Below are 14,451 nucleotides of genomic sequence, written 5' to 3' on the forward strand. Positions count from 1 at the left end.
AGCAGTCACTGGTGGAGGTGCTCACAGCCCCTTGCCATGTCATCATCCCGGTTTGGACCAGTCTTCCCCATGGTTCAAGCTAACAGCGCAGCCTTACAGTGTGGGTTTGGAGAATGCCTGTATCTGAGCTGAGAATACAGCATGCAGTCCAATGGGCAAAGCTGCTGCCAATTGGTCAGGTGGAGTGGGGTGGAGGTGGGTGTGGATACAGGTTGCAGTGCTGCACACTAAAATCTGGCCATCCAATTGGTGGCCAGTGCTCTCGAGGATGCATTAAGGGGCTTCAGACTTAATCAAGAGAGGTTCTTAGTATACCCAAGCTAACCCACCTGTCTCTCTCTTTCACCCTGCAGGAGAAGTACATCCGGACCATGGAGCCTAGTGAACAAGCTGAATGCTTCATAGTGTACAGTGAGCGGAGGCGACAAAGAAGAGAGCGACGGAGGCTCCTGGCTGCGTATAAGATAGAGCAGCACCCTCTGGAAGAAGGGGCGGCCGGGGCTCCTGCACACACTGCCGAGGAGCCACAACGAGCCATTATTGGTCAGCGCTTAGCTAGACACAGGGTCTATGGATGCCGCCTTTCATTCTTGCAGATGACTGACAACCTGTGTCGCCGAAAACTGCACATGTCTAGGGAACTGGTCGATCACATCTCCCAGCTACTGCAGGATTTGGTGCCACAGGGACATGGAGGGCATCCACTGCCAGTGGCCATGAACATGACCGCGGCACTCCTTTCAGGGCTGCACAGGTGACTTCTGTGGGATCTCTCAAGCCTTCACCCACAAATGCATCCATAAGGTCACGGATGCCATCTTCACAAGGGCACACAACTTTGTGCATTTTTCCCAGGACCAAGATAGCCTGGATGCAAGAGCGATTGGATTTGCCCAGATCTTGGGTTTCCCATAGCTGCAGGGCGTGGTTGACTGCACTCATGTAGTGCTCTGATCTCCGTCGCAACAAGTGGTCAACCATGTCAACTGCAAGGGCTTCCATTCGCTGAATGTGCAGCTGGTGTGTGACCACCACAAACACATCCTACAGGTCTGTACACGGTTTCCAGGGATTGTCTGTGATTCCTACATTCTCAGTTGGTCACAGATCCCTGACATCTTCCAGGGTCCTCAGAGGCTGCAGGGTTGGCTCCGAGGGGACAAGGGCTACCCACAGAAGATGTGGCTGATGATACCCGTGTGGTGGCCTCAGACTGCAGAAGGTATAACGAGGTTCATGCAGCAACTCGCAACTTGGTGGAGCAAATTGTCGGGATGCTGAAAATGAGGTTCTGATGCCTGGACTGGTCTGGTGGAGCCCTGAAATATAGTCCACAGAGGGTGTCATGCATCGTCGTCGTCTGCTATGCCCTTTACAACCTGGCCCTGCAATGGGCAGAGGAACTGGTTGAGGGGTAGATGCATGAGCTGGAGGTCTCTTCTGATGAGGAGGACATTGACGGTAATGAGGGTGAGGAGGTCCACAAAAGCAACAATAATGGTGATGAGGCCCCCGCACTGCCCAGGTGAAGCATGCGTGCTCAGGAGGCCTTCGTAGCTGCTAGGTTTGTGAAGGATGATGACGACATGCAGTGAGGAGACATCATGGATCTTCACATTGCATCTATGAATGTTTGACTCCAGTCTGGCTTATGGCAGTGTACATACCCTCTATGATAATGTTCCAGCAATTGAGATGCAGCAGAGGCTCTAACAGTCACTCAATTGCAGGAGGATGATGACATGCAGTGAGGACATTCCATAGATCTTCACATAGCCTCTGAGAATGTCTGACTCCTGTCCAGCTGAGGGCAGCTCGCCTTTCCTCTGTGATCAGGGTCATATCATAGAGATGCAGCCATGAAACTTTAGAAGCACCTGGTCCTTTGTCCAATTTCAGCACCTGAGCCCTTCAGGAGCACAGCGTCACTGGTCACAGATGCTGAAGAGATGGGGGCCAGCCCCACCTTAAAGGTGCTGAGAGCTCACAGAGAATGATGGAACTCTGTGATGCCTGCCCACGACATTCTGGCAGCAATGACAAGCACCTTCGAGGTGCTGGCATCACTAAGGAGTGTGAGGCCGGACAATCACTTTGGTCTGAAGGCTGCACAGGGCACAGGGAAGAGACCCTGGACTGAGACATCTGCCTTTATCTTGTGCAGAAAGGTTTCACATCTGAGTGACATGAGCACTGCTCATCAGAACAAGGACCCATAGGCAGGGAGACATTCATGCGAGTTTATTTACAATAGTGACCTTTATGCACAAGAGATTAGCACCTGTGCCCAGACTGTGCAACTACATCTCCTTAGCTTTCCTAACCTTTCTGCTACATCTTGGTGCTCCCCTGACATCCACAGTGGAGGTGGAGGCAGCCTGCTAACTGCTACGTCCTGTCTGTGATGAGTGTCCTCCAGAGGGCTGAGAGCCAGAGGGCCCTGGCCTGCTTTCAGAGTCCTACAGTGTGGCAGTGGCACCCTTCTCAGCCTGTGAAGCTGGAGCTGCTGAGATCACAGGAAGAAGGGATTCGGATGGGCCAGACACTCCAGAGTCACCTGGATGGATGGCCCTGGGGGGGAGGGGGTACACCTTCTGATCCTCCTCCCTATGGGTGATCGAGGGTCCCCGGTTGACTCCTTGAGGAGAAGGGTAGCTGGAGTGAGATCGAACTACCCCACACCCCTCTTGTGTACACACTGTTGGAGGCCAACTTTAGCGTCAGCGATGTAGTTCAGCCCTGTGCATCAGTGCAGAAGCAACGTCCTAGACCAAGATCTCCATGGCAGCTGCCACCCTACCAGTGTTGACCTCGGTGCGTTGACATGCCGGAGCTATCACCTCAGCCTGAAGGTGGATGGACTCCTCCATCGTGCCTTGCAATCTGAGGAGTGCAGCGGACATCCCTTCCTGATGTTCCCGAGTTTGTCTCTGCAGCTCCAGCTACTGTGACATGACGGAGTCCAGAGGCTCATCATCGGACTCAGGCTCAGCAAATTTCTGGCCTCCAGCAGTTCTCCAAGTGTCAGAAACCTGAAAAGTACCTGCTGCCACCTGCAGTGGATCAGAAAGTGCAATGTGCTCGCCAGATTGTGATCCTGAGGCTCCTCTAAAGCTAGGTCCCACCGAGGTGTGTGTTTCTGCACTGGTGGAGGGTCAGTGCTGTGACGGGTATTCAGGGCTGGTTTCAGTGGATTCCTCTTCTGAGTTTCCCTCAGGGCTTGATTGGAGGCCCTGGGTCATGGACTCTGTCGGCTGTTTCCCAGATATGCCTGCGAAAGCAAGGAGAGATAATTAGTGCATGGCAGTGGCCTGTGAAACAGGACACTTAATTTATGGTTGTCTGATGGATGTTGCACTGCTGGATCCTCACCTGGTAGAGCACCGGCAACCTCACCATCAGCACAGGACTGGCCCAGATCCTCACCGGCCAACTGGATGGCTCTGTTTTCAAAGTCTGTGAGGACGTTGATTTCAGGCATTCCTCCACCAGTTGTCAACCTCTCCTTCTTGTGTGCCAGTATGACTTGCATGAATAGAGAAGGAGAGAGTGTAAGCAGGATGCCTGCCAGGCCAGATGATAAGTATGCCTGGCATGTGTGGGTGGTGAGTGGTCCCATGAACGAGATGAGGACAATGAAAATGTGTGTGAGAGAGTGAATGGTGATGTCCCAAGAACTGGCAGTGAGTGAGATCCCTGTGGATGTGTGATGGGTTTGTGGGTGTGTGAGTTGAGAGTGATGAGAAGAGTGATTTACCCTGGCAGAATGGAGATCATTCATCCTCTTTCGGTACGGGTGGCTGTCCTCTTTTGCAGGGCATTGGCGCTGACCACCGCTGCCACCGCCTCCCAAGCAGGGTTGGCAATGTTGCTGCACCCATCCTGAAACCAGAGCAGGGGTAGAGGTCATCAAGGCGGGCCTCCACTGCAACTAAAAGGCGCTCGAGGGACGCATCATTGATCCTGGAGGCTGCAGTCTTCTTGCCTTTCAGGGCATGTCTTGCATGCAGCCGTCTGGGTTGGAAGCACTGAGAGGTGTGCGTATGGCTGCACTTTAAATGTGGCGCCTGGCATGATGAAGTGGTGAGGTAATGGCGTGGTGGGTGAATGAGAGACCGCTCGCCATGGAAATGCCGTGTTTCCTGAAAATGCATAATTAACACGGTGCAAATGGGATAATGTGGCGTGAGAAGCCACTATTGCAGCCGACGGGTTAAACATCCTTTTACCTGCCCTCTACCGCACATAGTGCAAACCTGGAACAATTCTGCCTCATATTGCTAATCACAAACTAGAGACACAGTAATAATACAAATAAAAATTATGCAAGTCTCAAGTGCAATTATACCAATTATATTTGTTTCTAAAGATGAAGGACAGAAACCAGTGCAATTGGCATTTAGCAATCTGTTCAGTTTCTGAAGCACTTTTAATTTATTGATTTAGTATTGCTTTCATGAATAAAATTAGATAGGATTGTATGACTCCAATGGAACTCTACTAAGCTATTGCATTGTACAACACAGCCCCAAATTCTGGGCAACATTATTGAGCAATGTATATACAATCCTTTAATTCCAGATGATTCTTCATGCTGATATTCATCTTTTTACATGAAAATAAGCTGATTAAAATAGGAGATATGCAGATGGGGTACTGGGTGTTTTTGTGGGTTATCTCATGGCCTAATCGATACTGTGAAGGTTTCCCTCTTACTCATGGGTGACTCAGGTCTGACTCAGGTAAGTTACTTCAAAGCTACTTTATTTACATACACAATATATACATGGTAAGCTCCTGGTAAATACATCTCTCTTCTATACAGGCTTTCTCATCTGCTCTATAGAGTCTCTAGCACATGACTGCTGATGTCGCTGTTAAATCATGATACACATCATTATTTCATTACCATAACTATTAACTTAACATAAGGACATAAGAACGAGGAGCAGGAGTAGGCAATTCAGCCCCTCGATCCTGCCTCACCATTGAAAACAATCATGGCTGATCTCATTTTGGCCTCAACTCCAATTTCCCGCCCTCTCACCATAACCTTTCAACCCGTTACTAATTAAAAATCTGTCTATCTCCTCCTTAAATTTATTCAGCATCCCGGCATCCACTGCACTCTGAGGTAGTGAATTCCACAGATTCACGACCCTTTGAGAAAAGTAATTCCTCCTCATCTCTGATTTAAATCTACCACCCCTTAGCCTCAAACTATGGCCTCTCATTCTAGAATGCCCCATAAGGAGAAACATCCGCTCCGCGTCTATTTTGTCTATCCCCTTTAACATCTTATATACCTCAATTAGATCTCCTCTCATTCTTCTAAACTCTAGCGCGTATAGGCCTAAACTGATCAATCTCTCCTCATAAGGCAAGCCCCACATCTCTGGAATCAATCTAGTGAAACTCCTCTGAACCGCCTCCAATGCAACTACATCCTTCCTCAAGTAAGGGGACCAAAACTGTTCAGTACTCCAGGTGCAGTCTCACCAATGCCTTGTACAGTTGCAACAACACTTCCCTATGTTTATACTCTATTCCTTTTGCAATAAATGCCAAAATTCCATTTGCCTTCCTTATTACCTGCTCTACCTGCATGCTAGCTTTCAGCAATTCATGCACAAGGACACGCAGATTCCTCTGCCTGAAGCATTCTGAAGTTTCTCTCCATTTAAGTAATAAGTCATCTTATTATTCTTCCATCTAAAATGATAATTTTTATATTATAAATTATTTATATATATTATTATATATTATAAATATATTATAAATAAAATTAACCTCACTTATCCATGTTAAACTCCATCTGCCAACTTTTAGCCCATTCACCTAACCTGCTCATATCCATTTGTAAATTTCTTATTTCTTCATTGCAACTTACTTTCCTACCTGTTTTGGTTTCATCTGCAAATTTAGCTACAGTACCTTCTATTATTTATTATTATTATTATTATTATATATTATTATTAACCCATTATGCCACACTGGGTGGGCCACACCAAGAGCAGCTGAAGGTGCTGCGTGTCCACCTTGGTGGACCTCTGGTTTCCAGTCACACTGCAGATCTGAATTTTGCTTCCTTTGCACATTATCAGGCTAGGTCAACTCATACATGTGCATATGCACACAGCCCCTGTAGGCTGCAGATCCTACTGAGTTGGCTCAGATTACTCTTGTTCACCTCCTAGTGGATAATAAGAGCAGTACAAATTCTAGCAGCACTACACAGACTCAGCTGATTTCCCAAGGGCAGACAGCGCTGCAGGCTGTTACCTGCATTTTCAATGATATCAATGAAGAAAGCCATGTGGACAGTGCAGGTTGCCGACTGTCGCACTGCCTGCCCCTAGAACTCAACATTAAGCATGCATATTGTGCAACAGGTTTTTCCTCTCTGTAAGCCATGCAACTCTTCACCCTCTTAGATGGCAAGTGATGCATAATACCTAGGACGTGAAAGAGAATGGCAGTGCATGTGCAGCTAGGCATCATTGTACTTCAGAGAAACCACCTAATCCCTGTCCACTAAGGCTTAGCTAAAACTAACTATATCTCCCAATCATGTGATCTTGACAGTAAAATTGGTACTGCCAGTCACCACCACTGCCCGGGAGACATGGCCAGTCATCACCACAATGGCTGGTTCTCAGTAATCTGCAGGAATGGCAGGTGGCATCTATAAACCCTGGGTGTTGCTAGATGCCGACCAGCCATGGCTCGTTGTCACTCCTGGGCAGTATGTGCGGGTGCCTTTGCTGCCCCTTCTCCATGAGGTTGCTGCTGCTGCCTGTGCACAGCCAGTTGCCTTTGTTGCTCTCTCCTCCTCCTTCTACAGTGCCTGTAGGCCATCAAGCATAGAGCTAGGTCACCAGGATCCATGGTCCTGACGTGGTCCTCCTGCAACATGAAAGAGAGAGAGACATGATTATCTTGACTGTACTTACATCTTTCCTGGCCCTGTGTGACCGCTCCTTAACACTTCCCGGAGAGTGCTGCTCACCCCTCGGATGGCCAGAGATGAGTCTGCTGCATGGCTGCCCTATCAACGTGTGACATGGGGGACAATGGTCCAAACCAGGAAGCTGAGATTGTAAGGGGTTGTGAGCGCCTCCAGCCGTGACTGTTACATGGCCAGCATTGGCGAGGAGATTGTACAACATGTACAGTCCAATTGCTCTGCGGTCCAATAAAGTGGTGGCGGCCTCGAAGTCTGTGCCATGGCTTGGGAGTGGGGTTGCACAAGGTAGGGTGGCTAAGGTATTGAGTGCTTGGTGGCCCTTTGGTGCCTCCACGTTGCTTGCTAGGAGTACGACCCCAATCATATCACTGTGGCTGTGCCTGATCTGTCTCAGTTGCAGAGGCATGGTGAGATTATACAGGTGTCCCTAGTGCGTGGCCACTTCCCTCACTTACCCTGCCCCTCACCTTGATTGCCTGTGCGTGGGATACAGCTCCAGGGCAGCACTTGACACCCACCCCCCCCCTCCAACACACCACAAACTCCCCGCCCCATGACAATGCTCGCCTCCGAGGCTGTCCAGCACTTGTCCCCGGACACACCCCCTCAGAGGTTGCCTCCAAAGCTGGCCAGCTGCCCCCGGACACCTCCCCCCCAGCCTCCTCCGCCACAGCAGTTGCCTCCGGGGCCAGGCATCAGTTGTCCCCACACCCCGGTGCCCTTGAGGCAAGCTGTGGAGAGCACTGCTGCTCACTCACCTCAGTTCCCCCAAAATAAGAGCCATCAAGTGCACATAGCCTGCGTGCTGTTGTGAAACAAGTTAGTCTGCTTTCCTGCTGATGTGGACGGATTATACAGCGGGGTCCTAAGAGATTGGTGGGATGGCCTTTTAATTATATGCTGATGTATTACAATTAGCTCCCCACTGACTGATGGCGGGAAACACAGCCCGCCATTGGCAGGCTGAGTGGAATGTCACGACCTGACTTCATGCCATTGTGAAGTAGATCATGCTACATTTTCTGCGTACGTCACCTATCATACCTGCCACCAGAGGGCTCAGAAAATTCCACTCGTAGAAATATAGAAGTAAAGTTCAATTTAATTTCAGCTTGGATTTCTAAACTGATTTTAGGACTATTTATTCATTAACTCAATCTCAACTGCAAGTTTTTGGAATGATAAGCAAACTTTTGCAAAAATTGGAAGTTAAAGTCCAATATTCTTAGAGAATTTTAAAGCAGGGGTAATTTTGTAACCTTAACTCTTCATATTAATGAAAATGCATCTCTTTATTTATGAAGGAACACAATCAAACTGTTTGTTATCTGTGAACAAGAAAAGTTAATAGTTTATCTAAACTTGAAATCCAGAATTCAATGCTTATTCATATTTTTCTTGGAATATTTGATTTCTGAACCTTTTCTTCTGTATATCCAGTTTAGGAAATGTCTCCTTCAAATGTTCAGCCTTAGTGAACCTGACATCAACCCAATAGCTGAGCATGGAATGCGAACTGGTAACAACGAGAGAGAAATGTCCACCATTGCAACACGGATGACTTCTTACAGCAATACAGCAACGAAGCATGAAGAGGGAAACAAACGTGAAACCTTTGCTCAGCTGCCAATTCCTGAGAATGATGTTTACCCAGTGTAAATACAAGGGACATGTGGCATTCTATGTACAGTAAGAGTATTCAATCATTATGTATCACTATCATGTGCAAATTGGTGTAAATTTCATGTAAATTGGTAGCATGCCAAGCTGTCAATATTCTTTTCTATTTCATATTCAGAATTCACTGACCATGGCAATAATGAGCCTCAGATAAGAGATTAAATGAGCATGCTCAAGAACAATGTCTAAATATGTCAGTGGCTATAGCATGAATAATTCTGTTAAACTTGCAGCTTAATTTGCTAATCACAACTTCACATTGCAATAGAATTCACAATAGCATTGTTGAGATTTGGAATTGTGTGGTTGAAGTGATTCACTATTATACAGGCATATGCTCTTCAAATTAGTAACTATGATTTGGAAATGTCTTCAATTGTTGAAAGAATTTTAAGTTTCACATTTGGGTGTGGAAATGGAATTCTCTTGCCTTATTAACCAAAGAGAGCCATTGGCTATTGTTATTTTATAAATAAGCCTTTGAGATCAGAAACAACTTAATGATTGCTATCAAATTTGTACACTCTGAAATCAGTGTGACTGGAGCCCACAATTTCATATCTTATGTGAACGTTTTGACCAGCTGGTTGTGGGAGCCTAGTAGCAGGTGAGGATGCCAGAAATATCTGCAGTGAAATAAAAACAAAGTGCTGGAAAAACTTCAACAGGTCTGGCAGCATCTGTGGAGAGAGAAACACAGAGTTAATGTTTCGAGTCAAATATAACTCATTGAAACCGTCTTCAGAAAAGTATCTGCAATGCATTTGTCAGTGGCTTTTTTAAGCCAGCCATTCCATTTGCATCTGACTTCCAGACTTTGTGATCATTTAGCGTGAGCAGGCATCATGATGACTGACATGAGTCTAGTTCAACTGAACTATTTAAAAGATACTGCGAGGATGAGCTGAAGGAATGTGCAGGTGGGAGAATAGAAGATACAGCTGTACTAATGGAATCCCAGCAAGCAAAGGCTGTGCCTCACTTCATAGATAACTCCCTAGACCTGCTGTGAGGGTCCTGTGAATGTGTAATGGCACATTTGGGGATAGTCTTCACTGCTGACAGAAGGAAAAAGCCTGCCTCAGAGAGAAAGAAGGCTGGAGCTCTCTGAAGAGCTTAGCGGGATTTTGGTGCAATTGGGAGAGATGATGCCATTGTGGTATTGTCACTGGACTAGTAATCCAGAGACTCAGGGTAATGCTTTGGGGACCTGCATTCCTACCACGGCAGATGGTGGAATGGAATTTGAATTTGAATTCAATAAAAATCTGGAATTAAAAGTCTGATGATGACAACCATGAAACCATTGTCGATTGTTGTAAAAACCCACCTGGTTCACTAGTGCCCTTTAGGGAAGGAAATCTGCTGTCCTTACCTGGTCTGGCCTACACATGACTCCAGACCCACAGGAATGTGGTTGACTCTTAAAATGCTCTCTGAAATGGCTTAGCAAGACACTCAAGTTGTAACAAACCACTACAATTCACAAAAAAGGAATGAAACCGGATGGACCATCTGGCATCGACCTAGGCTCTGGAAATGACAATGGAAATCTCAGCCCTGTCGACCCTGCAAAATCCTCATTGCTAACATCTGGGAGCTAGTGCCAAAATTGGGAGAGCTGTCTCACAGACTGGTCAAGCAACAGCCTAACATAGTCATCCTCATGGAATCATACCTGACAGATAATGTCCCAGACACCATCATCACCATCCCTAGGTATGCCCTGTGCCACCAGCAGGATAGGCCCAGTTGAGGTGACAGCACAGTGATGTACAGTCAGGAGGGAGTTGCCCAGGAAATCTTCAACATCGACTCCGGACCCCATGAAGTCTCATGGCATCAGGTCAAACATGATTACCACATACCGCCCTCCCTTAGCTGATGAATCAGTGCTCCACCATGTTGAACATCCTTTGGAGGAAGCACTGAGGGTATCAAGGGCGCAGAATGCATTCTGGGTGGGCAACTTTAATGCCCACCACCAAGAATAACTCGGTAGCACCAGCACTGACTGAGCTGGCCGAGTCCTAAATGACATAACTGTTAGACTGGGTTTGTGGCAGGTGGTGAGGGAACCAACAAGAGGGAAAAACATACTTGACCTCATCCTCACCAATCTGCCTGCCGCAGACGCATCTATCCATGACAGTATCAGTAGGAGTGACCACCGCACATTGTGGAGACAAAGTCCAGCCTTCACATTGAGGATACCCTCCATTATGTTGTGTGGCACTAAATGGGATAGATTTCAAACAGATCTAGCAAATCAAGACTGGGCACCCTTGAGAGGCTGTGGGCCATCAGCAGCAGCAGAATTGTACTCGAACACAATCTGTAACCTCATGGCCCGGCATAACCTTCACTTTACCATTACTATCAAGCCAGGGATCAACCCTCGTTCAATGAAGAGTGCAGGAGGGTATGCCAGGAGCAGCACCAGGCATACCTTAAAATGAGGTGTCAACCTAGTGAAGCTATAACACAGGACTACTTGCATGCCAAACAGCATAAGCAGCAAGTGATAGACAGAGCTAAGCGATCCCACAACCAACAGATCAGATCTAAACTCTACAGTCCTGCCACACCCATCCGTGAATGGTGGTGGACAATTAAACAACTCACTGGAGGAGGAGGTTCCATGAATATCCCCATCCTGAATGATGGAGGAGCACAGCAAATCAGTGCAAAAGATAAGGTTGAAGTATTTGCTACAATCTTCAGCCAGAAGTGCCAAGTGGATAATCCATTTCAGCCTCCTCCAGAGGTCCCCAGCATCACAGATGGCAGTGTTCAGCCAATTCGATTCACTCCATGTGATATCAAGTAACGGGAGGACACTGGATACTGCAAAGGCTATGGGCCCTGACAATATTCCGGAAATAGTACTGAAGACTTGTGCTCCAGAACTTGCCGCACCCCTCCCAATCTGTTCCAGTACAGCTACAACACTGGCATCTACCCAGCTAGGTGGAAAATTGCCCTGGTATTCCCTGTACACAAAAAACAAGACAAATCCAACCCGGCCAATTACCGCATCATCAGTCTACTCCATCCTCAGTAAAGTAATGGAAGGGGACATCAATAATGCTATCAAGTGGCACTTGCTTAGCAATAACCTGCTTACTGATGCCCAGTTTTGGTTCTGCCAGGGCCACTTAAGCTCCTGACCTCATTACAGCCTTAGTTCAAACACGGACAAAAGAGCTAAACTCCTGAGGTGAGAGTGACTGCCCTTGACATCAAGGTCACATTTGACAGAGTGTGGCATCAAGGAGCTCTGGCAAAACTGGAGTCAGTGGGAATCAGGGGGAAAACTCTGCTGGTTGGAGTCATACATAGCACAAAGGAAGATGGTTGTGGTTATTGGAGGTCAGTCATCTCAACTCCAGGACATCACGCAGGGTAGTATCCTAGGCCCAACCATCTTCAGCTGCTTCTTCAATGACCTTCCTTCCATCATAAGGTCAGAAGTGGGGATGTTTGTTGATGATTGCACAATGTTCAGCACCATTCGCAACTCCTTAGCTACTGAAGCAGTCCATGTCCAAATGCAGCAAGACCTGGACAATATCCAGGTTTGGGCTGACAAGTGGCAAGTAACATTCATGCCACACAAGTGTCAGGCAATGATCATCTCTAACAAGAGAGAATCCAACCATCACCCCTTGATGTTCAATGGCATTACCATCAGTGAATCCCACACTATCAACGTCCGGGGGATTACCATTGACCAGAAACTGAACTGGACTAGCCATATAAATACTATGGCTACAAGAGTAGGTCAGAGGCTAGGAATTGTGTGACGAGTAACCCACCTCCTGACTCGCCAAAGCCTGTCTGCCATACGCAAAGCACAAGTCAAGTGTGTAATGGAATACTCCCTACTTGCCTGGATGAGTGCAGCTCCTACAACACTGAAGAAGCTGGACACCATCCAGGACAAAGCAGTCTGCTTGATTGGCACCACATTCACAAACATTCACTCCCTCCGCCACCGACGAACGGTAGCAGCATCTACAAGATGCACTGCAGGAATTCACCAAAGCTCTTTCAACAGCACCTTCCAAACCCACAACCACTTCCATCTAGAAGGGCAAGGTCAGCAGATAGATGGGAATACCACCACCTAGAAGTTCCGCTCCAAGTCACTCACCACCCTGACTTAGAACTATATAGCCATTCATTCACTGTTGCTAGGTCAAAATCCTGCAACTCCCTTCCTAACAGCACTGTGGGTGTACCTACACCACATGGACTCCAGCGGTTCAAGAAGGCAGCTCATCACCACCTTCTCAAGTGCAACTAGAGATGGGCAATAAATGCTGGCCCAGTGAACGATGCCTACATCCCATGAATGAATAATAAAAAAAATGCTTGGACATATGAAGTTTAATGATCTAAGTAAGGTAGTAATGGTAAGTACAATGGTACATTCAACAACATCCTTTTAGGCTATGAAGCTCTTGTGAAGCACCTTGGAACATTTTATTGCATTAAAGGCATTATATACATCCAAGTCTTGGTATGTACCATCCTGACTTCTTCCCTCAGCTTTCTCAAATCCACTGCAGCACATTTCTCTTTGCATAATCTTACTTTGCAGGTAAACCCATCCCTCTTTACTCGTGCACTTTCTGACATCTCCAGCTTTTCATCCACCACTCCCGTTCACCCTCATCTTAATGCAATGCTTATCCTTCATAGCGACCCTCAAAAAAATGTTATCCATCTATCCATTCAACACATTCCATTACTTTCACTCATAGGGTTTTTCTTATCCTTCTTGCAGGAGAGGGGAACACAGGTCCTGATGGCGATGCGGGTGAACTTCCAGCCATTGTGATTTTGACTGCTGTAGAGGACTATGCACTGGAGATTAGCTGAGTGTCACCCATCAGAGATGGAGAGATGAGGGCTTCCCAGTTAGCTGGTGACAGGATTAAATATCACACTGCCACATGGCATGCAGCACTCATCATGTTGACTTGGTGTGATCAACCAATGAAGTGCACAATGTCCACTTAACACCTTCTGACCTTGACAATTCTAATTCATGTCTTTCATCTCCCACAGGCCCCTCTGCAGGTGGTGGCATAGGAGGAGGACAAAGACTCCTCAGAGCAGGTCACTCACTCCGAAGATGCACTATCAAAGGACTCATGGAGACCATGCAGGAGCTTAGGTGCACATACCTCGTGGTGAGATAAGCAATTGGGTTTTCACCTGGCATCTCACACATCACAAGCAAACAAGAGCAGATTGTTGATACAGGGACAATAGTGGATAATCACCATTGGAGGGCACAGAATACTTGAAGCTTTACCCAGCTGCGTGCAAGTGCTGAGTCTCGAGGGCTGTCAATGAAAAGGATAACTCTGGAGCAGCAGCAAAACATGTGTGAGATAAAGGCAGCTATTCCAGCACACTTAGAGAGAGACTGTTGCAGACCATTTCAAGCATGGGTGTCGTGATGTCATAGGTCTTTGCAATGATTCTTCATGGAAAAAATAGTACCTGTACGGAGCATCAACATGAAAGGCAACCAGTAGGAGAGAAGCCCCAAGACACTGAGCAGAGGCAGCAAGAGCACAATTGGCAGGAGCATAAATAGAAATAGAATAGAATAGAAATTTGACAGATTCAAAACATCAACATATGAAGGGGGTGTTGGGGTTTGGGGTGGCATCACAGGATAGCAGGTAGGTGATTGATTAATGAATACTATCATTGTCTTTTTTTCTTTCTCCAAGTTAGGGCAATGGCTTAGACTAAAAAATGTAGTTAGTAGCATGGCAGGGCAC

General features: G+C 47.0%; 1 protein-coding gene across 1 annotated transcript in view; it reads left to right on the plus strand.

Annotated features, from left to right (window-relative positions):
* The window catches only part of valopa (vertebrate ancient long opsin a), a 35,249-nt gene extending 26,623 nt beyond the window's left edge, over nucleotides 1-8,626 (plus strand). The window contains exon 5 of the mRNA XM_041209299.1: nucleotides 8,408-8,626. Coding sequence (XP_041065233.1) covers nucleotides 8,408-8,626 — 219 coding nt within the window. The remainder of the gene's footprint in view (nucleotides 1-8,407) is intronic.
* The last annotated feature ends 5,825 nt before the right edge of the window (nucleotides 8,627-14,451 follow it).

This window comes from Carcharodon carcharias, chromosome 17, assembly GCF_017639515.1.
Source record: "Carcharodon carcharias isolate sCarCar2 chromosome 17, sCarCar2.pri, whole genome shotgun sequence".
In the NCBI taxonomy this organism is placed as follows: domain Eukaryota; kingdom Metazoa; phylum Chordata; class Chondrichthyes; order Lamniformes; family Lamnidae; genus Carcharodon; species Carcharodon carcharias.